At 37.2% G+C, this 24,789-nt stretch overlaps 2 protein-coding genes across 2 annotated transcripts in view; one reads left to right on the top strand and one right to left on the bottom strand.

The window, feature by feature from the left end:
- Positions 1-5,689: 5,689 nt before the first annotated feature.
- Positions 5,690-24,789, bottom strand: part of LOC120327802 (NACHT, LRR and PYD domains-containing protein 4C-like) — a 39,760-nt gene continuing 20,660 nt past the window's right edge. The window contains exons 10-12 of the mRNA XM_078114550.1: positions 23,689-23,853; positions 16,594-16,758; positions 5,690-6,348 (exon numbers count right to left, since the gene is read on the bottom strand). Coding sequence (XP_077970676.1) covers positions 6,160-6,348; positions 16,594-16,758; positions 23,689-23,853 — 519 coding nt within the window. The 3' untranslated portion in view covers positions 5,690-6,159. The remainder of the gene's footprint in view (positions 6,349-16,593; positions 16,759-23,688; positions 23,854-24,789) is intronic.
- Positions 18,329-21,193, top strand: LOC120327486 (uncharacterized). Its single transcript, XM_078114770.1, has 6 exons — positions 18,329-18,613; positions 19,487-19,713; positions 19,807-19,977; positions 20,116-20,230; positions 20,390-20,490; positions 20,613-21,193. Exons 3-6 carry the CDS (start codon positions 19,867-19,869, stop codon positions 20,913-20,915), a joined length of 630 nt encoding a protein of 209 aa, XP_077970896.1. The 5' UTR covers positions 18,329-18,613; positions 19,487-19,713; positions 19,807-19,866; the 3' UTR covers positions 20,916-21,193.

A 24,789-nucleotide genomic window follows, 5' to 3' on the forward strand; every position in this document is an offset into this window, starting at 1 on the left:
TACTTTTATCTGATTTTAACAGGAAACTCAAATATATCCATTATAATTGTGACTCAAACGAAGATTTCATCCAGTTTGTGAATATTTCTGTTTATTAGTGTGATTCTATATACTTGTACTCATACTTATAAGATCAAACAATACAGAAGGCTTTAAACTTCCACTGCAATATTGAATCATGGCCCCAACTGCGATTCCCGACAACAAGTTTGGACTTTGCTCCATTTCCAATTATTTTGACTCTAACTTTCGGATGTAAAAAAATTTTCACCACGGAAACGCATTATTGTCACAAAAACATTATCGTGGTTCACTTCACAATTTCGACTCCTGACTTGAAGCTTGAAAAACAAACTCGGCATCAATACTCGCCTTATACAGACTGATGCAACTCCTAAATGAATTCGTAAAATGTATTTTGTTTCGCTCCGAACAAGACTTTCGATACTTCTGATGTTAAACATTCAGAATTTACAAAGACCTTTTTCAATTAAATTGCGAACATGGGAAGTAGGTTGAGCTTTCCAGAAATTAAACCCGGGACCTCAAACTTTAATTCAAGCAGAAATGCGACCTCTGCAGTGTAAATGAAGCGGACATTTTTAAGCTTATATGACAGTTATATTGTTGCCATTCTGATTTACTCAGATGTATTCCAATATGTACTCAGACTATTTAAACATGATTATTTGCAATTTGAGGAATATTTGACTGAAATATTTTCTGTAGAAATCAACTACATTTCTAATTTTCTACTGGGATCCTTTACTTAAACAGAGCTCTAGACAAGCTTCCCATTCACATTGAGAACACTCTCAACACAACGCGGCTTTCTAATTTTTCATTTCCTATTGGTGTGGTGAAATAAGTGAGATACAAACCTGCGATCTGTAGCTTGAGAAATCGTCATATTTAATTTTCTCGCCATGTATATACTAGAGATGTACCGATGTATCGGTATCGGTATCGGCAATATCGGCCATTTTTTCGGTATCGGCCATGTATCGGTATCGGTTAGATTAAGGCCGATATTACCGATATATTTACCTTTTTGATATGGTCCAGAATGTTTTAAAAGATAAGTTGGAATACTACTTTTTAATTTATTTTTGTCTGGAGAAATCGTGAGCTATGAGCCATTCATGTCCCCACCCCTGCGAGAGAATAGGATTCACGTGTTTTTAGCTATTTATCAGCTAAACTAGCTCAACTAATTTGGCTATTTTCGCTGTCAAATTTTTATATTGACATTTTTAATATTACATAGTTTTTATGAAGAAATATATCAACACAGCACATAACAAAAAGCAACTAGGCGCCCAGTTTTAAATCATACAGTGGAATTGGGGTCCTTCCTTATTAACGGCACATGGACTTTTGGCACGGGTATAAATTCTGACTATTTGTCGTGAAGTACGAGTGTCATTTAGTCCGTCGACATCGATAAACTAAATTCCGACACAATTATCCCACTACACAGGTATTAATTTTAATTTTGCTTAACTACACAATTTCTTTATAGATATATTGACTTGACCGCCTAGCCCTAGACTGTCTCAAAATATATGATAGCAATTGTAAAATATTATAAAATAGTGAAGTAAAAAAACATCCTCAACGGTTATCGGTGGGCCTTCTTTTTGTCGGTGCTGATTGATATTCTTTCATGTTGGCTTTGACTTATTGCGTCGACGATTACGATTAGCCACTAACTTAAATATTTGTAAAATGCTTTTAATTTGAACGTAGGACGGCGGCGCTAGAATGTATTCTTTTAAACACGAATAACGATATTCGAAGCTCGCGATATTAACATTAAATTCAAATTGGACATCCCGGCTTATGAGTTTTCTAATTGAACACCGAGATTACTAGCGTTACTGTACAATGTATCTTAATCAGTTACAGCATATGGATACCAAACATTAATTTTATAATATGTGACATATATATCTTTTTTTCGATCTGAAATAATGTGTACTATGAACAACGCTTAAAGACCATTGTTTTAACCCGTCTGCCCTACACAGCATACCTAATTAAGTAATAATTACATAGTATCGGTATCGGAATATCGGTAATATCGGCCTTTTTGTAGTATCGGCGTATCGGTATCGGTATCGGCGTTTTTAGCTGGTATCGGATCGGTATCGGTATCGGCAACAAAAGTGGTATCGGTACATCTCTAGTATATACATTTCAATTGCTTGTTTGCATTATAGTTAAACCTTTAGAAGATTATAGATTTTTCTGTATTTTACTTTATTTAATCAGAACTATTTCCAATGAATCATGAAATGTAATTCAGATATTTTGATGTATTTGTTGCATTGTACATAGCAGCGTTAGGACTATACCGACATTCCTATCAGTGCATTTTTTGGCAAAATTATGTTATTCACATTGCTGATAAAAAACTATGATTGCTTATTTCGCGAATGCAAAATTGTTTAAACTAGGTTTGGGCGAAGATTTTTAGTAGTTTTTTAGGTGTGTGTTTTCTGCTTAGAATTATATCAACTAGATAATAATAAGATTTGTGTTCAGTTATTTTTATGTCATTGCTGTTTGAAAAATTCGATTTTGTATTTGTAACAATACGACAGAACAATATGCGGAGCAATGATAAATTGTTTTTCACGTTCGTGTGTTGAAAGAATAATTAAAAGTTTTAATTTAACTTTGCCGCAACCGCTATATTTTCGTGGATTCAAATTTTTACTTTTCAATTACAAAAGCCAGCCTCATTCATCCAAGTGCCTATGGATGCAAATAAGAAGTGTATGAATTATGTTACTTTCTCTCGTGTGTGTTCCCTTCTCAGATATGTTGAATCAGATATTAAAGAACAAGTAATCAGATTGGTTTGTGTTTATTTAACTAAACGAGGTTTTGCAGATTCAGTAATTCTTTCGCAATTGAAGATGTGTTCATATGTTCGATGAAATCAGTTTTTTATTCGACTGTTATATGTTACGGGCACTTAGGACGTTTTTCGTATCCACATTGAAACTTACAAATACAAAGTCTTTCGTTACCAAGAATGTTTGATCGCTATTATGTTACAGTAACTTCGAAGGTGGGGAAAAACTTTTGTCGTGAATTCGCTTAAACACCTCATTTCTCCGCACATATACGCGTGGATAATACGCAAGGCTCTTTTAAGTTTGGATTGTATGAAAATACCAAAGTCCATGCATAATATGCACGGTCGATTTCCGTCGACTTCAGTTTTGTATTTTCGGGAACAAGCTAACTTGGCAAGTTTCATGGTGATTTAATAATATGTTTTAGGTGTTTATGACGTCGACCAGACCTGTCGTCTCGGAGTGCTGTTTCGGCTTTGAATTTTCGTGCTGTTACCTATCTTCGCGCATGTTAAAAATTGCGTGGCGCTTAGTTTCCACCGTTAAAATGGAGAAACTTGCTAGACGAATCTACGCAGCGCAAATTTGTAAAATTGTTCATTTTATTATTATTATTTTTGGATTTGTATATCCGTAAATAAAATTTAATTTCAATCTTTCATAAAAACCACTGTTTTGTGATGAAGCACAGATCCCACTTCAAAGAGAAAACCGCCATCTGAAACGAAAAACGATTTATGAGCGTCAGGTTTGCCGATTGGTCACAACGAGAGAAATGATACGCAGAGTAAGAAAAAATGATTTACGAACATTCAGTTTTGCCGATACGACGAATTACTCTGGGATCCGGTACCGAAAGTGCATATTATACGTGGAGAAATACGGTATAAGTTTTCAATATTGTTAGCGCTTACCGCTCACATAAAAAGGACTTCGTCTGCAAAACACAAATTTGCTCTGCGGAAATTGTCTGAATTAGTAAGGTTTTTTGATGACGCAAACTGGGGTTATAATATAATCTGGGGTTATATTCTTTCTCTTAACTATTAGACCTAGGCCACGGTGGTCCAAACCCAGGCCCTCGGGCAACATATGGCCCGCTGCTTCATTATCTGTGTCCCGAGTCACATTCGGAGAGTAATCAAAAAATCGCATTTCGTGTTGTTTCGTAATAAAACTTTTCAGGAAAATCTTTTGACATATTGTTACATCACTAATGTTACTGAATTGACCAGTGTTATGGCTAGCTGAGGCAACTAGTGAAGTTGAATAATGTGCTTGGCAGTCTAAATTATTATCTGGCCTTCTATCTTTTTGGTCGGGAATATGGGAATATATGCTAACAATATAGGCATCATAGAAAACTAAAAATCGAGTAGGATTCTATTAGCCTGTGATGGCTATGTCTGATAATTATGTGTTTGCACAATAAGTGTTTGTTTTGTATTGCACTCTTTACCTATTCTTGGCACTATTGTGGCCCGCAAACAATGTAAAAATAAATTTATCATACCTAGATCTTTTTGTTACATTTCCGGTATGTAGACTATATAGTAGGACTGTACTGTAACCAAACTCCGACCAAAGACAAAACTTGTTAATCAAGTAAATCGCATGAGTAGTCATGCGATTTATGACGTAGTACAGAGCCTTGTTTGGAGTGGGGGTTGTGACACGTCGTATTAAAATTGTTGAGTAATGCAGTGTTATATTGATTGGTTTATACTTAAGAAAATAACACTAAAGTTGATTGGCATTTCATGGTTAATTGAACTCAATACATAGAAATGATGGAACTATCAACGTATTCCGCTTTAATACCAATGATTCTCATCTATGGGCCAAGCATATCGTACTTACTTATATTTCATGAGTGTCTCATACATTGGCACCGAACAAGTCGCCAGGCCAGCAACTCCTAGTATGTGACAAACTACCAATTTCAGCTTTGTGTAGAGTCTGTGTAGACTCGCAGGGGTCACCAACCTTTTCGCAGCCGAGGGCTACTTTTTGGGTACAGATTAAGTTGTGAGCTACCAGTTCAATGTACACTTCTAAAAAAGTCAGTTACTCGATTAAGCTTCAATTATTGAGATAATTACTGGTATTTAGTGAAGTAGAGACACTATTAAACTTTAGGAACTCAAAAAGCTCGCGATTTAAACCATCCTATTTTACGAGACCATCGTTTGTTTCAACCTATCCTTTCGAATCAACATTTTTGACAAAAACTCAGGATAGGAGGAGATTTACATATTTATCCTGGGGGAGAAGAGAGCAGATAGGACGGCTTAACTTTATGACAAACCACGGCTTCTCGCCGGTTACTATTCGATGTCGGTCATGGGATTAGTTAGTTATTTGTTTCCGGAAGCCTGGACTTGATGGCGAAGGAAGTCTTAACCGACCAGCGGTTACGTGAACCACCCTACAACGGCGAGGAGTCCAGCAATCCTTTCGCACATAACTATCTACGGATGGGATTCTAACCTGCGAACCTAACGCGTAACACGATGGGCCATAGCGCCGCGACTCACTCCACCAGGAACAAACATGGAACACGCCTCACTGATGAAAATCTGCAAGACTCGCTCAGAGTTACAGTATCAAGTTACAGTATCAAGATTCTTCAAAGTGCAGAGGTCGCATTTCTGCTTGAATTAAAGTTTGAGATCCCGGGTTTAATTTCTGGAAAGCTCAACCTACTTCCCATGTTCGCAATTTAATTGAAAAAGGTCTTTGTAAATTCTGAATGTTTAACATCAGAAGTATCGAAAGTCTTGTTCGGAGCGAAACAAAATACATTTTACGAATTCATTTAGGAGTTGCATCAGTCTGTAAAAGGGGAGTATTGATGCCGAGTTTTTGTTTCAAGCTTCAAGTCAGGAGTCGAAATTGTGAAGTGAACCACGATAATGTTTTTGTGACAATAATGCGTTTCCGTGGTGAAAATTTTTTTACATCCGAAAGTTAGAGTCAAAATAATTGGAAATGGAGCAAAGTCCAAACTTGTTGTCGGGAATCGCAGTTGGGGCCATGATTCAATATTGCAGTGAAAGTTTAAATGCCTTCTGTATTGTTTGATCTTATAAGTATGAGTACAAGTATATAGAATCACACTAATAAACAGAAATATTCACAAACTGGATAAAATTTTCGTTTGAGTAACAATTATAATGGATATAATTGAGTGTTCTGTTAAAATCAGATAAAGGTAAAGTAGTAAAGTAATGTAAAAGTAGAAAATATTATAAAGTGAAGACATTTTACTACACCCACTGTTTTGAATTAGTTAGCATTTGAACTCAACTCCGGTATCAGCGATCAATGCTTTGAATCTTTTCAACTGATCATCGTTGAAGTAGCATCTAAACATGCACAACGTTTGAACCTGACATTGATGAACAATTTCACTGATTGTAGATAATCCTTCGTCTCCGAGTTTGCTGACGTCGTTCCAACTCAGATCCAACCAATTGATCTGAAACAAATCATGAAACTTGTTACTCAGACATTATTCATGGTTTGCAAATGCACGACTGAGAAAGGAAGATAAGAAAAAATATTGGGTTGGATCATGTAAGGTCCATACATGAATCAATCATACAAAATCCGTAAAAGGTTATTAGTGATGATTTATAACTGATTGATTTCCATTCTCCGTACTCAATACATATTTATGGCCTTTTAAACAATGGACGAGCAGACTGAATTCTGGTGTTCACTGCTAGAATATATCTAGTTATGCTAACTTCTAAAGTCGAGGTCAAAATTCGAAAATCTTCGAATGAATGTTTGGAATCTAAATCTCAGCTAAGTAGTTTGATTCACCGAGTTTGTTCAATCATTTCATGTTACAACGTCAGTAATGTTCATTATTCTTAGCTTGGGCTATCAGTACCGATCCGCTTTATCAGTCGACCAAGTTTGGCCAGTTTCAAATTTGATACCCATTGTATTATTAACACAATGCCTCGTCATCCAGGTTTTGTAATGCTAATTGGCTGATGGCTGAAATCAAAATGAATTATCGAAAAAATACTCTAGGACAGTGATTCTCAACCGGGGGCCCTAAGGGGGCCACGGAGCAGTTTGAGGGGGGCCACGACACAAGGCTAATAATTGGTCATAAAGCGACCTTGTTTGCATACTTTCCTTTTAAAATAAAATTTCCTGTTCAGAGTTCATCGCAGTTTCATTAACTGAATAGGTTATTTGCGATCACAGAGTGTATTCACTTTTTTGAGCGTGAATTGTTTGATCACAATGAAATTTGGAATCAACCAATCAAAATAGTTCACCAGTAGGCCGTCTGACTTGCAGACTGGCAGTTCCACTAGACTGCGAGATAACCTATGCTATCGTATTATAGACGCAAAACCCATTTGTAAATTCCGAATGCCCAAAATACGAGAATGGAACGACAGTTACGCTGGCTTTACCAAGGTAAATCGAGATGGCAGAAAACGTGCTCAATGCTTGCATTGCTCGTATTAAAGAGCAATAAATCATTACGTCCATCTAAACTCCAAAACCATCGTGACAAAAATCATCAACCGGTGAAAGAAGTGGGCATCGGTTTCTTTGCTGCCAACCAAGTTAGATTTGACACTGACAGGAAAGCAATATTGGACAAGTCTGGTTTCTGTCGGAGGAGAAGCCTGGTTATGTTTTTTTTGATATTATTACCATCAACACAAAATCTAGAAACCGTCTTGATGTGACAATGACATTCGTCTAGCTATGTAAAAGACGGCGCCTGATAGAAGAAACCTCGTCAGACAGTCCGAAGCACAAGATTTCCTTTGATTGTATACTGAATAGCTTTTACGAGTGCTAATAGGCCCGGGAGGGGGCCACGAGCCATAAAAGGTTGGGAACCACTGCTCTAGGACATCATGCTCTTTGTTCATAAGATGTGGAAAGATTCAAATCTACAGTCTATGTTCCTTTGTTGAGAGTTCAACGGTGTCCGAATATATTTTTTATACGACGTGTTACAACCCTCCCACTCCTTACAATCCTCCCACTCCTAACATGGGATTTGAATGCAAGTTTGTGATATGGGACGCCGACATAGTTCAGTCGACAACATGAGAGGAGCGATGGGAATGGCGTCGCAGGTTACAGACTTTGCACCATTTCCCCCAAGACAATAGATTCGATAATCTCTGCCGAACCAGAATAAACCCAGTCATTTTAAATACATAATATCCTTATGTTTAATTAGTGAATGCTGGTATCGAGCATTCTGACGTCAAAACCTCCCCAAACCATTAAAACGTTGAAAGCGATATTATTGACTGTGAAATGCCAGGATATTTAGATCAGAAAAAGCATATTATCAAAAAACTTTTACGTTTCTTCATCATTTTTAATTCATTCAAAAAATAATGATTGCGCCTTCCCCATGTTATTTTCAGGAAATCTCGATCGTTTTTAGAGTATTTTACACGGGCATTCAATTGTTGGCATCATCTAATGTGGCATGTGAAGCAGAACGATATCTAATGTAACCAGCAGTTTAGTCTGAATTTTCCGAATTCCATGCATTTTATTAATGATGGAGAAACATCATAATACAAATAGTGATTTGCAACCTGATTGTTATACAATTTAATTGATAATCTTAATTATTTTTTTTTTATTTAAAAGAGATTGAAAGTAACGAAGACTTTTTCCTTTCGTAGGCTGTTTCTTCGTTTGGCTGCTTGTTTTGAGCCTTGTTCGGAGTGATGGTATTGAAACAAAATGAACTGAATGAACGATATGACCCCGAATAATTTCGTATACTCAATATTAACTGAATGCAGTTTTGATTTTTGTCATTCAATACACATTACATATTAGCATAGTCACGCTAGATCAGTGATCAGTGATAGATAGTTTCAACCGGTGGGAAATTTGGTGGTTGCAGGTGGAAAATTGAATGCTTTTTTAAAAATGTACGCACAACAACACAATTATTAAATATTACACAATGAAAATCACAGTATTTGCCATGATGCTGAAAAAGATTCTCATTCAATTAATCAAAACTTTAGTAAAATATCACGTTGTTGGGCATGATATTCTGATAGTGCTACGCAGCTCATTTTGATCTTTGGTCGGCCGATAACAACCTCACAGGCATGTCTCGAGCGAGCACCAATGCTTTAAATTAAACGTTACGCAAGAATATTTTCTTTGCAGAGCCGCAAAAAAGAACAGTTTTTATTAAAATGTCTCGGATATATTGGGTAAGCACGCGCTCTGATGAACAAATATTTGACCCGTCCCTCCATTCTGCTAAATTGTTAATAAAAGGTAATGGCTGCAACTGCATAAAAGCAACTGCAGCAATGAGTTTTTTGCACTAAGACCATTTCCAATGGTTCTATGTAGCCCAATTAAATGAGTCAACATATGTCAAATACCCATTTGCTTATCAGTTTGCTAAAAAAAAATTGCAAAATAAAAGCAGGATAAGATTCTACAACATGGGCAATTTCAAATGAGTTTGAAAATGATATTAACTGCGTCATATGTAGATGTCCTGCGAATAGCAAGAACCAAAAGTTCCATAACATCGGTGGGACATAAATGAAACTTTGTCTCGTGGAGTGTGATGAAATTCTGCCGAGTAAGTCTGCGCCGTCAAAGATGAACAAATCTCCTTGTCCTATTACAATACGCATTTTCAAAAACAGATTCAGACTTCCGGTCTATCATTTAAAAAAAAAACAGCAGAATTGATATGGACGGTATAATGTTATGTAAACTTTTATGCGTTTTTGGTAATTTAAAGCGTTAAATTGTTCTATTCGATGGATAACACTGATTTTCTTTACACGGATCGTCACTGTCTTGGGATGCTAGACGGCGCAATGAATGTTCGGGGTTTCAAACTCTACATCAATTGCAAGCCTTTATCATAGAAAGTCAAACCAATTATTATTAACAAAAAAAATTTTCTTTTTAAATAAGTCCATATGTAATGGGAAACAACAACTCAGCCTAATCGGAAGTGGGAAATTGAGATGAAAAGGTTGGGAACCCTTGCGCTTGATCCAGTACCATCAGTTATATGTGGTCCTGTATTAGAATCGTGGGTCTCGGGTTCAAACCCCTTGCATGTCACGTCATCCAGTATGTGTGAAGTATTACAGACTCTACACAAACCTGAAATTGGTAGTTTGTCACATACTAGGGCAGGTCTGCTCAACCTTTTTTGTCTCGCGGGCCACTTTCACGTGACGAAATCGGTCGCGGGCCGCAAACGTCTGTACAATACATTAATACCAGATAAGTCCTGATTTTGGTGTAGGTAATTACATAATACATGAAAGACGAGTTTAATAACATGAAATCAATCAAATTATTAATTGCTTTCTGGTTACTGGGTAGGGCTGGCAAATTATTCGAATATTATAATAGCGGTTTACTATTCGAATATCTGGTAAACGGGGCGTGGACATAGTACTCTCGGGCGACCGAATTAATCATCACACAACATACTTGCGGTTTTTTGGCGACCACGCAAAAAACACATCACGTCAAAGTTGAGTGTTATATTTGCGTTATAGTGTTTTTATTCATTCATTTTCAGTAGCTACGATACTGCTTTAATGTTTAAATGAGCATAATGTGCGGCAATATCAAGTTTTAGTGGGCCATTTCGTGAAATTTGAAACACCAATACAAGTATTTAATGAAGTAACATAACGAAGATTTCTGAACGAATAGTCTATATATACAGATTTGTGACTAATCAGTAGCAATGCCATTTAGTCAATTTCATCAGAATTATTGACGAATACGCAGTGACGACATTTGCAAAATTTTATTAAACGCGAACATAATATGAACAAAAGTTCAAACATAAAAAAGACGTCCGGGGACCAGTACCCAAGATATTGTTGACTTTTTATTTCACGTTGGCGATAAAGACGATCAAAACCGACATGAAAGAGAGCAATCGAACTGAAATTAATTTGCAAACCTAAGCTCCAAGTTCATTCCGATATTTGCGCTCAGCGTTTGTTCCCAATAATCGCCAATGTTCCCAATATCTTTATAGTTCGTCGAACAGAGTTCACAGTTTTGCGAGAAATAAAAAAAAATGACGTTAATGTCCACCAGGGTGCAAGACTTGACACATATCTAATAATAAAAACAGGCATTTGAACGTAGATAGATGACAGGAATAATCACACCAAAACCACGAAAGTTACCTATGTATAGTAAAACAAAATGTAGGTAAAAATTTAAAAAGTCTGCATACCAACTTTATAGGGCGGGCCGCGGGTTGGGCAGCCTTGCTTTAAAATGTTTGCTCAGGGCTAATTGCAGATGGAAGTGGACTAAATACGGCGAAAAAGCGTTTCTTGAAGCCAAAAAGCTTATGACCTCGAGCAGTGTATTAACTCATTATGATCCTTCATTAACTTTAAAACTGGCTTGTAATGCTTCACAGTATAGTCTCGGGGCGGTAATGTCTCATTTAATGAAAGATGGTTCCGAACGTCCCATAGCATTTGCTTCAAAATCGCTTATCGAAATACAAAGGAAATATTCACAAATAAAGAATTATTTGGGCGGTCAAAAGATTCTATTGTTACGTATGTGGGAGGATATTTACTCTAGTTACCGATCACTGTCCTTTAACGTATATTTTCCATCCAAACAAAGGTATCCCTGCTACAACAGCTGCAAGGTTACAGAGATATGCTTTGTTTCTAGCGGGTTTGGACTATGAAATTGAATTCAAACCAACGGCAAAACACTGTAACGCAGATGGATTATCTAGGATGCCGCTTCAAGCCCAAGAGAACGAAAGTGAAGACGATATTACTGATGCTACACTAAACAGCTTTGCCATTTGTGATTCTCTGCCGATAACGTGTAAACAGGTTATAAATCAAACGTGTTGTGACGCTGATTTATTGGAAGTATATGACTCTGTACTGAAATGGTGGTCGTTGTACCAGTCACAGAAACCCAGTATCAAGCCCTACTATTTTCATAAACGTGAATGAAATAACGGTACATGATGGTTGTTTGGTGTGGGGTTCCAGAGTAATCTTACCGAATTCTCTGAGATCACGTTTGTTAAAAAAATTGCATGATGGTCACGTTGGAATTGTGAAAATGAAATCTTTGACTGGAAGTTATTTCTGGTGGCCAGGGTTAGAAAAAGACATAGAAAATATGGTTCAAAATTGCAATGCAGCAAAATTAACCTTCGAAATCTTCTCTGCACCTCTGGGAGTGGCCTCAAGCACCATGGATCCGAGTCCACGTAGATTTTGCCGAGCCATTCAAGGGGGCGATGTTTTTAATAGTAGTAGATGCACATTCAAAATGGCCGGAGGTTTTTAAAATGTCGTCGACTAACGCCAATAGTACTATCCGTGTCATAAAAAGTCTTTTTGCTAGATATTGCTTACCGGAATATCTTGTGAGCGACAATGGGCATCAATTGTGTTCACATGAATTTGCACACTTTTTGAAAGCAAATGGTATCTAGCATAAGAAATCTGCACATTATCATCCGGCATTTAACGGTGCTGCCGAACGATTTGTACAAACGTTCGAGCGCGCTATGCGCTCAGTTAACGATGCCAACAAATTCGACTTACATTTGGATGATTTTTTGCTGGGGTATTGAAATACTCCACATTGTACGACAGGTGGGGCACCGTCTGTATTATTCTGTAAACGACGTCTTTGTACTCTTTTGGACTTGATCAAACCTAACATTCGTAATCGTGTTGAAGGAAAACAATATACAGTGCGGACAAAGAGTAAGAAAACTCTGCGATCATTTAGCGTTGGTGAATCAGTCCTCGTTAGAGATTACCGTGGAAACTCGAAATGGAAACGTGGTGAAATAACAGAAACAATAGGGCCACTAACCTATTTTGTCAGTGTCGCTCCCAATGTTAGTTGGAAGAGGTATATCGACCAGATTATTAAATCTGACTTGAAGATCAAGCAAGAACATAGATATGAAGAGCAACTGGTTGAATCTGAAGATGATCATTTTGAACATGACGATGCCTGCGAGTGTGGAACCGGATGCAAAAGACAGTGCAGTATCCAAAAGTCCAGTGCCGTCTCAAAACATCGAATCACCTCCACCGAACTCTCCCATCGGTCGGACACCGGTAACTGACAAATCACAGAATCAGAACCAAAGTCGACTACAGATATTGAGCGACGTTACCCACTTCGGCGGAGAAGGGGAACAGATAGATTTCAATTTTGAGTTGTTTTAAATGTAAAACTCTGGTTAATACATCGTTAGTATATGTCTGTCAGCGTTAAATCTTGCAACTAACAATTCCTATTTTCAGGAGGGAGGTGATGTGGTTTATTTATTACGTTATAAATCACATGACTATCACTGTTAAAAAATTTCATAGCTTTAACAAGGAAATGGCAGTTAAAATACATTTCACTTTCCTGTTTTTGTGACGTCGTAAAATATACTGGGAATTCATGGAAGAACGATGAGATTTTACTGTGCGTCATCTTTTCTGCTTTTCTATTGACTACTGTATTCTCACTTTTCTGAACAAACCAATCACAGACGCCCATTCGCTCGCGTCAAAACGTATGCGGCAAGCGATTAAGCGACTGACTGTCACGAACCGCGATCCGCCATTGACCAAGAAGGCGAGTTCTTCCGTTTTAATGAGGAAGTTGATCAATGTAGGAGGTTTGAGTTATACTGATGGGTAGGCGATACCAGTATATTACCGAACTATGTGATAGCTATATAATGTCAGAAAGTTAAGATGACTTATAGGCCTATATGTAAATGCTCCAAAAATGAATTTAAATTGTTCATTAACAAGTTGTCAGAAATCTTTTCAAACTTCTAGCATGATTATCAAGCATGTCAATTAGAGTAGACTATAAGAAATCAGTAAAAGATGCTGTTATTGCGGGAGATACCATATGATAAAAGCATCACACGGAACACAGGCGTGATATCAATAATGTAACAATTTGCCGATTGCAGACATTCAGACAGGGTGGCTCTTCTTATTTGAGAGTGGATTTCTAGACGAACATTTCACCTACAAGGCAGGGCAGAATGAGTTGCTCAATAACATCGACGAAAAATCGATCAATGTCTGCAGATAAGTGTTACCAATAATGCATGTCTACGTAGTGGGTTACCGAGAGAAGTGCTTTTACCATATGTGGTCATAGTACAGTAGTAAACAAAAAATCAAGTGAGACACCCACAAAGCATATAACTTCGATATTAGGTTTCCTAAATCTCTAATATTACCAATATTAACTTTGCCAATTGTGCTAGCATCGGCCAAATTTGAGCAATGATGAATAAGACCTGTTAAATATATATCTCACGTGCTCGTTCGCAAGTAGAATTATGATTTCTCATGTTATACACTCGAGACTCATTTCTTGCTGTTCACACTGTGGTTTTCCTGTTCTTGAGCAAAACGATCCACCATCTTATCTTGATGTGTGTCAATAGCACTGCGTTGTAAGTCTCTCCAAATATGTAGGCTTTCGGTTTGAGCTAAGTACACTTTTCTTTTTACAAGCGGTTCTCTGACATTCTAATATTCTTACTATGTGTCTATTGCGAAGATAATATTGGCAACAGTGGAGGATTTTTTAATGGAATAACGTATGTATTCATGGCATATTTTGCCTTTGGTATACCCAAAGAATACTGCTGCTATTTTTGAGTTCATTCCCCTATGTAACCTTTCTGGCTGGAGAATTTTGTATACCCCTCCTAAAAAATGTCATAACTTTTCGTTAAAACGTGCGAGAACCTTCAGTTTAATTTCATCGGGAAGCGGTATTTCGCCGCTTTATGCCAGTTGTGTCTCGTGATGCGTGTGATATTCGCTTAACCGTGTGCGTTGTAAATGAGAGAAATGTTTTTCCCTAAAATGGGGGATTTCCCTAAAATCGTTTTTTTTTTTTGGAGAAAATTCATGGAAACTTTCATTGTAATAGTCTGGTGCGATTCCTGTCCAGGGTTTTGATATTTCATAGTTATATTCCTTGTATTCTATGTAAGACATCTTGAATTAAAAAAAACTCAAAATCGATCAAACAAGTTGTATTTTTCTAGATTTTGAACTATAGTCCAAGTAGATTTCACAAGTAAGTCCTCCTAGGCAGTCACCCATCCTTCGCTCATAGTACTGTCATTGGTTAAGGACGTTAACGTATTCAATATGCAAATTAAATTTGTGAACGTCCATTATCAATGGCGGTACAATGAGCGAGAGATGGGTGACTATGTATATTAGTACCTAAATCGACTTGTTGGAAAACTTTTTTGAATAATTTTCAGTCTTTTTGCTTGCCAAAAAGTTATTCAACATATTTTGGTATTAAATTATTTAAGGTATTTTACTTAGAATGCAAGGAATACGGCTCTGGAGTATCAAAACACGAGAAAATCACTCCAGACTATATCAAAATGAAAATTTTTGGCTGTTTTTGTTAAAATTTCCCTCGAAAACCTGATTTTGGGAAATCCACACATTTCAAAATCAAACTTGAATAATATAATGTACTGTTCATCAGACTTGGACCGTAACCAATTGGAAGCCGAGAACAATATATTTTTGGGGGGATGGGGGTCAAATATCAGGATTTCTAGCTTGAGTTCATGGTCGTATTTGGAAATTGTCCTAAGTCTTGGGCATGCTGAGAAATTTGTTATTTTGATGACATATATAGTGATGGAAAATATAACTAAAAATCACCTAAAATTATATTGAAGGTTTTGGGGGCGTTACCACACCCCCTGTCTTGCTGTCTGTGCCTGAGATTTTTTGGTGATTTGTTTTTGAGAATAAACTTCTCTAAGTTTGTTTTAGTTGATCTGTCACAAGATCGGGAGTTACTTAGAGAATACACGAAATTCCAAGTTTGAATTGCTGCCACGGAATTCCCTGTAACTGCAATTACAGGGAAATTCTATCACGCATTTTACACGAATATCCATGTCAAGAATACATGCAACTCGTGTACTTTCTACAGGGAAAAGCAGGTCGGTTTCACTTGGAATTAAGGTGAAATCAACTCAGAAAGTTAGATAATTCTTACTGAGAAATCCCTGCAATATGGGCTGTGAAAACGGGATTGTCCTGTAATTTTTACGAGGAAAATTTGGTAATTTTAGGCGGAAAATACCGTAAAATTACTGCCATGGAATTCCATGTAAAATTTTTTAACAGTGTACTCATGCGATTTACTTAACACGTTTTGTCCTTGGTCGGAGTTTCCGGCCAGTCGATTGTTTGAGTTGGTCAATAAAGGCTGTCGCTGCAACGTCTATACTTGTGTATTTCTTGCAAACAAAAGGGGCTTAAGAACACAACAGATAGTTCAATCATTTCTAGGTTTTGAGTTCAATTAACCATGAAATGCCAGTTACTTTTCGGTGTTATTTTTGTAAATATAAACCAAGCATTATAACATTGCATTACTGAATATTTATATGAGCCTTGTTCGGAGTGATGGTAATGAAACTATACAAACTGAATAAACGATATGACCCCGAATAATTTCTTATATTTTATTATTAACTCAATGCAGTTTGATTTTTGTCACTCAATATAAATAAATTACATATTAGCATAGTCACACTAGCTCCAATATCATCAGTTATATGTGGTCCTAGCTTGATCCGTTACACTAATCTCTGAATAACCAATGTTTCATTTCAAATTGTTTTTACCTTTGCATCCCGAACATTTTCCTTGAATGCTTTCATTTCTTCCGCTGTCAGATTGCATCCTTGCATTCCAACCTTCTCTACTTCACATTGTGACACAATAATACCTGTGACTCCCATCCCTCCAACACCAAGATCTCTATTGTAGCCGACATAGAGTTCCTTGAACTGAATGAATAATAACATTGATGATTATAATTGGCATGAGATATATCCATGTGCCACACTTAGGCCATAGTAAGAGTAAAATACCCTGAATAATCATTGAGTTCAGTGATCGCAGTGGTGTAGTGGTTAACTCGGTAGTATTAACTTTATTAAAATCATCTCGGGTTCAAACCCCTTACATGCCACGTCATTCAGGGAGTGAGAAGTTTTACAGACTCTACACAAACTTGAATTTGAAAGTTTCCAACATATTAGAGATCGGTTGCCTGGCGACTTGTTCGGTGCCAATGTGTGAGACACTCATGAAATTTGCGTGCGATATGCTTGGCTCATAGATAAGAATCATTGGTATTAAATCGGAAAGCGTTGAGAGTATGGTGTATTTATTACGTCATTAATCGCATGACTACTCATACGATTTAGTTAACACGTTTTGTCCTTGGTCGGAGTTTCCCGCCAGTCGATGGTTTGAGTTGGTTAATAAAGGGTGTTGCTGCAACGCCTATACTTGAGTATTCCTTGCAAACAAAAGGGGCTTAAGAACCCAACAAACTGGCGACGAGAATGGGATACACACATGTGGATGAATCGTAAATTTACAGCGATTGCAAAGACGTTGGTGAGACACTGTTATTGTTTATATGCGCAAAAACGTTGGTGAGAAACTGTTATTGTTTATATGTGCAAAGACGTTGGTGAGACACTGTTATTGTTTATATGTGGGACCGCGTAACAAATTCCTTGTAAATCAAAGAAATGGCTAAGAATATGATTCAATATGATGGGAGTGATTGGCCGCTTTATTGTGAGCAATTAGAACAGTATTTTATTGCAAATGATATTGCCGGTGAGAAAAAGGTACCAACGTTAATTGCAAACTTGCCTACTAAAACCTACCAAATACTACACAATCTTTTGGCACCCGACTTATCTAGTTCCAAAACATATGATGTTATAAAGAAAACCTTGCAAGATCATTAAAAACCGAAACGTTCCGTTTTCGTGGAAAGGTTCACATTTCACAGATAAGATCAAAAGTTTTCTGGAGGGGTTCGTGAATATGCAGCAGAGCTAAGAAAATTGTCTGAGTGGTGTAAATTCGGTCCATTGAGGGATGATTTCATTTGCGATGGCTCAATTTTTGGTATACTCGATGAGGCTACTAGAAAAACGTTAATGGCAAAAGATGAGGAAAAATTTGATTTTCAAAGGGCATTTCAAATTGCGACGTCAATGGAATTAGCAAACAGGGATGTGGTCGAAATATCAAGTGGCAGTGTTATGCCAATGGTGAAGGAGCAGTATTTTTCTAGAAAGCAATGGTTTAATACCTCAAAAAGTACACTCTAAAAAAACTCGAGTCAATCGCGTGACTAATTCGGAAGAGTTAGAAACAAAATGACTCAATCGTGACTCGAGCGTCATTCCTCTCGCACTCTCACTCGTCTTTAAGTCAAATATTCTCTCGTTTGACGACCGCCTTCTCTCTCTCGCCGCTAATTTCTCTGTTTATTTTTTAAAGTTGGAACCGGCGAAGCGTGGAATTGGGCGGGGAAATTGTTTTCGAAGTCGTCATTTTCCTTCTCGCGTTGTCGAGGGCGGTGGTTTCGGCCGAAGGTTATCATGCAGCATGGCCACTCACAGCTTGCGTGGCCTATCAGTTACGGTTAAAGATATTATGCTGGGATTTTTATTTTGCGTGAGAGGCCAATAGGACAGTTGGATGGGGTAGGCTAGGTCGTTGTTTTTTACAGTTGGATTACAGAGTGAATTGCTGTTATGAAAGAATGGAATTTAGCTTTCACCTGCTACATTCTGACAGTGCTAACAGTTTCGGAGCGATTGTCCGTTGTCGGTAAGTGATTGCTAGCAGTGGATTCAAATAATATTATCGAAATGAGCATGAACTGCAGTATAACACAACTGGCTACTGAGCCAAGTTACGTCTGCCGGCCTGTCTGACTGTTAAGTTAACTTTATGTCTGATGTAGGCTACATGCTTTTAGCTCAAGTTACAGACACACAGGCCTACAACCTGATGACTGCAGTCTACTGGGTCTATAAAACAGTACAACTAGCCTATGTCAGTCTGCCATCACTTTCTTTCTTAAACAGTTACCGATAACTCATTGCAGTGTTAAATTGGTACTTTTATCACACTGCTTGCAGAGCTATAGGCCTAGTATATACCGGTATACTGTTATTTGTTTTAGGCCCTTTTGAGCCTCATAATGAATTTTTATGTGTGTCCAATGGAAGGTTGTGAATGTAAGATGAGGGGGACAGATGAACTATCAATTCATTTACGTCACCAACATGATCTGTCAAAGAAGAAATATATAAATATTACTTGTTCTCAAAATCAATGTTGCACAACCTTTACTCGACTTGACAATTTTTTACGGCATGTGAAAATATTCCACCAACTAGTATTAGAATTTCGACGTGTGTCGAGGAAATTCCAAAGCTGAAGTTGAAGTTAAAGGGAACAACCGGATATGTACATAATTTCATTTTGAGATAATTTCGCTTTCCCTACAAAGCATTATTCAATCTCATGAATCTTGTACACAATATTTCGTCATTAAGGCTGTATTCCTCTCTTCTGAAGTTGCCAGAATGGGTGTTGAATATGATTCTGTGTTTACTGACTTCAAGTCTGCTCCCTGTCAGCTTTGTCATTAGGGCTCTTTTGTTGTTATTGTTAAATTGCTAAAAATGTTTTTAGGGCCATTATTATGATCCTCTTCGTGGTTCCGGCCTTATAGAAAACAAGCTCAACACTTTACGAAAACAAATGGCAATAGAAGATAAGATGTATAAAAACAAAAGAGAAGCCACTCAACATATGCAAGTAGTTTCAGTTTTGGGAGTAGCGAAGATGCTGACACCAGTGGGAGTACTGTTGAACTGGATGCCTCACTTCTGGAAGACGATAGCCCTATACTGAAAAAGGTGGGAAATTTCTGATTTTTTTCATATGTGGTTATTTTTATTTCTCCGCAGCTAGTATTTTTTGGAATATTTTATATGTATATTGCTTTTCAGATTAAATGGCTGAAAGAAACCACACCTAACAAGGACAATAAGGCAGAAATATATAACATAATGAAGGAAAGTCATGACTATCGTAGGCTTGAAATACAGCTGAAGCCTATGACCTTAACAGACATTTTAGAAAAGTACCCAAGGTTCTGTGATGCTTATGAGGGTGGATTGGTAAGTTAGCAATAAATCTAGATGTAAAGTGCAATGTACATAGGCTGTTTATTATTGTATTCATCACATCAAGATATTTTTAAGAAGTACGGATATAGAAAGCATCTTTTTTTTCAGATGTGCTTCTTGTGAACTCAGATTGACTGTGAATTTGAGATGAATTGCCCGAAGTGTAAGAAGTTTATGGAAATTTTTCCACCACTCATTCAAAAAATTCCTAAAATGAATCAGGATTGTGTTCAGTGTGATGATGGTATGTGCTTTATGCTTTATATTACTGATATTTTATGTATAAATACTAGTTGACTTAGAACTATCTCTGCCACATTGCCAACTGGGCGGCAGTGAAATAGCTTTATTATATCTATGTATTTTGTGTGAGAGCATATTTCGAGTATTTGACACATTTTAGATGGACTAAAGAGTCTTCTAGTTCTATCGAGGATTTTGCCACCTCTCAACACAAAGGGGAAGAAAGGACAAGAGCAGTGGGCATTATTTAAGTTTCAAGGGGTGCGTACTCTGTTTCCTAACTTGTTTGCAAAATACCATAGCAGATGCAACGTGACATGTTTCTGAATGAGTTTTCAAAGTGATGACATCCTTTGGAAACTTATTCATTCATTTTTATTCAGGCCGGCTGCAACGTTGGATATTATGCTGAAACCAAGCCTCCATCATTGAGACAGCCATTTTTATTGGTCATTGGTCCGAAATCTGATCCTGAGGAATTCTTCTTAATTCTTGACAAGAAAGCGGTGCCAGTTGGAAATTCATCATTGTTGGCTTTTTATAGACTGTTCGCTTCGTTTTGGATATTTGGAATTGAGTACTATGAAAAACTGGCAACTTTCTTCAATTTTTTTGAAGCTATTCTTTTCGGCATGGCTCCCAAACCTTCAGTGGCCTCATTGTTGGCTGCATTGGACTTTGTGTAAAAAAAAATGATCCTACATAGACGGCTCAAAATGAAAATGTGCTTATGCCGACAATATTAAAAAACTTCTTATGCGTTTGCAACAATATATTCTCAAAGTTAATAAAAGTAAAACTGGATTTTTTAAAAACAGCGTTGAATTCTGTGGATACAAAGTTGATTGTAATGGGCTTCACAAAACGGATGCTAAAATTAAAGCCATTCGTGATGCACCGAGGCCAGAAAACGTCAGTCAAGTGAGATCGTTTATTGGCATGGTTAATTACTATCGAAGATTCATTCCGAATTTGTCATCTGTACTGTATCCTTTAAATTGTTTGCTCAGGGCTAATTGCAGATGGAAGTGGACTAAATACTGCGAAAAAGCGTTTCTTCAAGCCAAAAAGCTTATGACCTCGAACACTGTATTAACTCGTTATGGTTCTTCATTAATTTTAAAACTTGCTTGTGATATTTAACTGTATGGTTTCGGGGCGGCAATGTCTCATGTAATGAAAGATGGTTCCGAACGTCACATAGCATTTGCTTCAAAATTGCTTATCGAAATACAAAGGAAATATTCACAAATAGAGAAAGAGGCCCTTGCAATTATTTGGGCGGTCAAAAAGTTCTATTGTTACGTATGTGGGAGGAAATTTACTCTAGTTACCGATCACCGTCCTTTAACGTATATTTTCCATCCAAACAAAGGTATCCCTGCTACAACAGCTGCAAGGTTACAGAGATATGCTTTGTTTCTAGCAGGTTTGGCCTATGAAATTGAATTCAAACCAACGGCAAAACACTGTAACGCAGATGGATTATCTAGGATGCCGCGATGTTTTTAATAGTAGTAGATGCATATTCATATTGGCCTGAGGTTATTGAAATGTCGTCAACTAACGCCAATAGTACTATCTGTGTCATAAGAAGTCTTTTTGCTAGATATGGTTTACCAGAATATCTCGTGAGTGACAATGGGCCTCAATTTTGTTCACATGAATTTGCACACTTTTTGAAAGCATATGGTATCAAGCATAAGAAATCTGCACCTTATCATCCTGTATCTATCGGTGCTGCCGAACGATTTGTACAAACGTTCAAGCGCGCTATGCGCTCAGTTAACGATGCCAACAACTTCGACTTACATTTGGATGATTTTTTGCTAGGGTATCGAAATACTCTTTATTGCACGACAGGTGGGGCACCGTCTGTATTATTCTGTAAACGACGTCTTTGTACTCTTTCGGACTTGATCAAACCTAACATTCGTAATCATGTTAAAGAAAAACAATATACAGTGCGAACGAAGAGTAACAAAACTCTGCGATCATTTAGCGTTGGTGAATCAGTCACGATTACTGTGGAAACTCGAAATGGAAACGTGGTGGGATAACAAAAATAATAGGGCCACCGACTTATCTTTTCAGTGTCGCTCTCAATGTTAGTTGTAAAAGGGAAATCGACCCGATTATTAAATCTGACTTGAATATCAAGCAAGAACATAGATATAAAGAGCAACTGGTTGAATCTGAAGATGATCATTTTGAACATGACGAGCCTGCGAGTGTGGAACCGGATGCAACAGACAGTTCAGTATCCAAAAGTCCAGTGCCGTCTCCAAACATCGAATCACCGCCACCGAACTCTCCCATCGGTCGGACACCGGTAACTGACGAAGCACAGAATCAAACACCAAAGTCGACTACAGATATTGAACGACGTTACCCACTTCGGCGGAGCAGGAGACCAGATAGATTTCAATTTTAAGTTGTTTTTAATGTAAAACTCTGGTTACTACATCATTAGTATATGTCTGTCAGCGTTAAATCTTGCTACTAACAATTCTTATTTTTAGGAGGGAGGTGATGTGGTGTATTTATTACGTCATAAATCGCATGACTACTCATCACGTTTTGTCCTTGACTGGAGTTTCCGGCCAGTCGATGGTTTGAGTTGGTCAACAAAGGATGTTGCTACAACTTCTATACTTGTGTATTTCTTGCAAACAAAAGTGGCTTAATTAAGAACACAACAGATACTTCCATCATTTCAAGGTTTTGAGTTCAATTAACCATGAAATGCCAGTTACTTTTCGGTGTTATTTTTGTAAATGTAAACCAGGCATTATAACATTGCATTACTCAATATTTTTCTACGGCGTATTACATCCCCCGCTCCTAACAAGGCTCTGTACAAGCAGCTACTGTTATGCAAGGTATTACTATATTTAGGAAGGACCGAAATCATTCTGGTTCGGCATTGCTTACCAAGTTCTTATTTGAAATGGATGAAAAGTTGAAATAATGCTCAACATTGTACAATCTACACAGGCATTAGATTGTTGGCATCAAATAATGTGGCATATAGAACAGAACGATATCTAATGTAACCAGCAGTTTAGTCTGGATTTCCCGAATTTCATGCATTTTATTAAAATGATGAGAAGCTCACCAATGCAAATAATGACTTGCAACCTGATTAATATACAATTCGAAATATTTCTAATTGTTTTAGTTTAAAAGCGATTGAATGTATCAAAGACTTTTTCTTTTTCTATTGGCTGCTTGTTTTGAGCCTTGCTCGGAGTGATGGTATTGAAACAATATGAATTGAATGAACGATAAGTTATACCTTAAGATTAACTCAATGCAGTTTTGATTTTTGTTACTCAATATAAATTACATAGTAGCATAGTCACGCTAGATCCAATACCATCAGTTATATGTGGTCCTAGCTTGATCCATTAGATCAATCTTTAAATAACCAATGTTTCATTTTTAAAATATTTGAACCTTTGCATCCCGAACATTTTCCTTGAATGCTTTCATTGCTTCCGCTGTCAGATTGCAGTCCCACATTCCAACCTTCTCTACTCCACATTGTGACACAATAATTCCTGTGACTGCAATCCCCTTAACACCAAGATTGCAATTGAGGCCGACATAGAGTTTCTTCAACTGAATGAATAATAACATTGACGATTGTAACATTGAAATAATGCTCAACATAGTACAATCTACACAGGCATTCAATTAATGAAATCACCTAATGTGACATATGGAGCAGAACGATATTCCATGTAACCAGTAATTTAGTATGACTTCCCCGAATTTCATGTATTTTATTGATAATGAGAAACTTGCAAATAGTGACTTACAACCTAGTTGTTATACATTTTTAACCTAAACCATGTCTAGCGACTTGTTCGGTGCCAATGCATGAAACGCTTATGTAATTTAAGTGACTGCGCTATGCTTGGCCCATAGATGAGAATCACTGATATGAAAGCGGAATGCGTTGACTGTTATATCATTTCTATGTTTCGAGTTCAATTAACCATGAAATGCCAGTTACCTTTAGTGTTATTTTTCATAAGTATAAACCAGGCATTAGGCCCTTGGTCAACTTTTCGACTACCAGACTTAATGTCTGGCTTGATTTTAGTCAGAAACATCTTGAGTCTTCTCGCCTGACATGATCGAGGGGATATCTTCTGATATCCAGACGCGCAATCACGGCACTAAACGCACGCTCTACCAAGTATGAGCTGACAAAAGTAATAAAAACTTTTAACCCGATCCCACACGTAAGGATATATCAATTTGATTCTGTAGCCAGAAACATGAAACACCGACACACTGATTGACGCTTTGAAAGCATAGTACCAACGGTAGTGGTTCAGTGGAAATTCAGGGTTACCCAAAAAAAGAAACCCAAATTTTTTTAATTATTCCCACAGAAAAATAACTATTTAATTTTATTTGCGCTTGAACTTCTGTTTGTGTGTGATTGATTATACACAGAAGTTTCAGGAATCTAAGAAACTTTGTACAAAAGTAATGTTCTCTCTAGAATATGTTGCAAAATACCTCCTTGGCGTTAGAGACAGATTT

Source organism: Styela clava, chromosome 7, assembly GCF_964204865.1.
Source record: "Styela clava chromosome 7, kaStyClav1.hap1.2, whole genome shotgun sequence".
NCBI classification, from domain to species: domain Eukaryota; kingdom Metazoa; phylum Chordata; class Ascidiacea; order Stolidobranchia; family Styelidae; genus Styela; species Styela clava.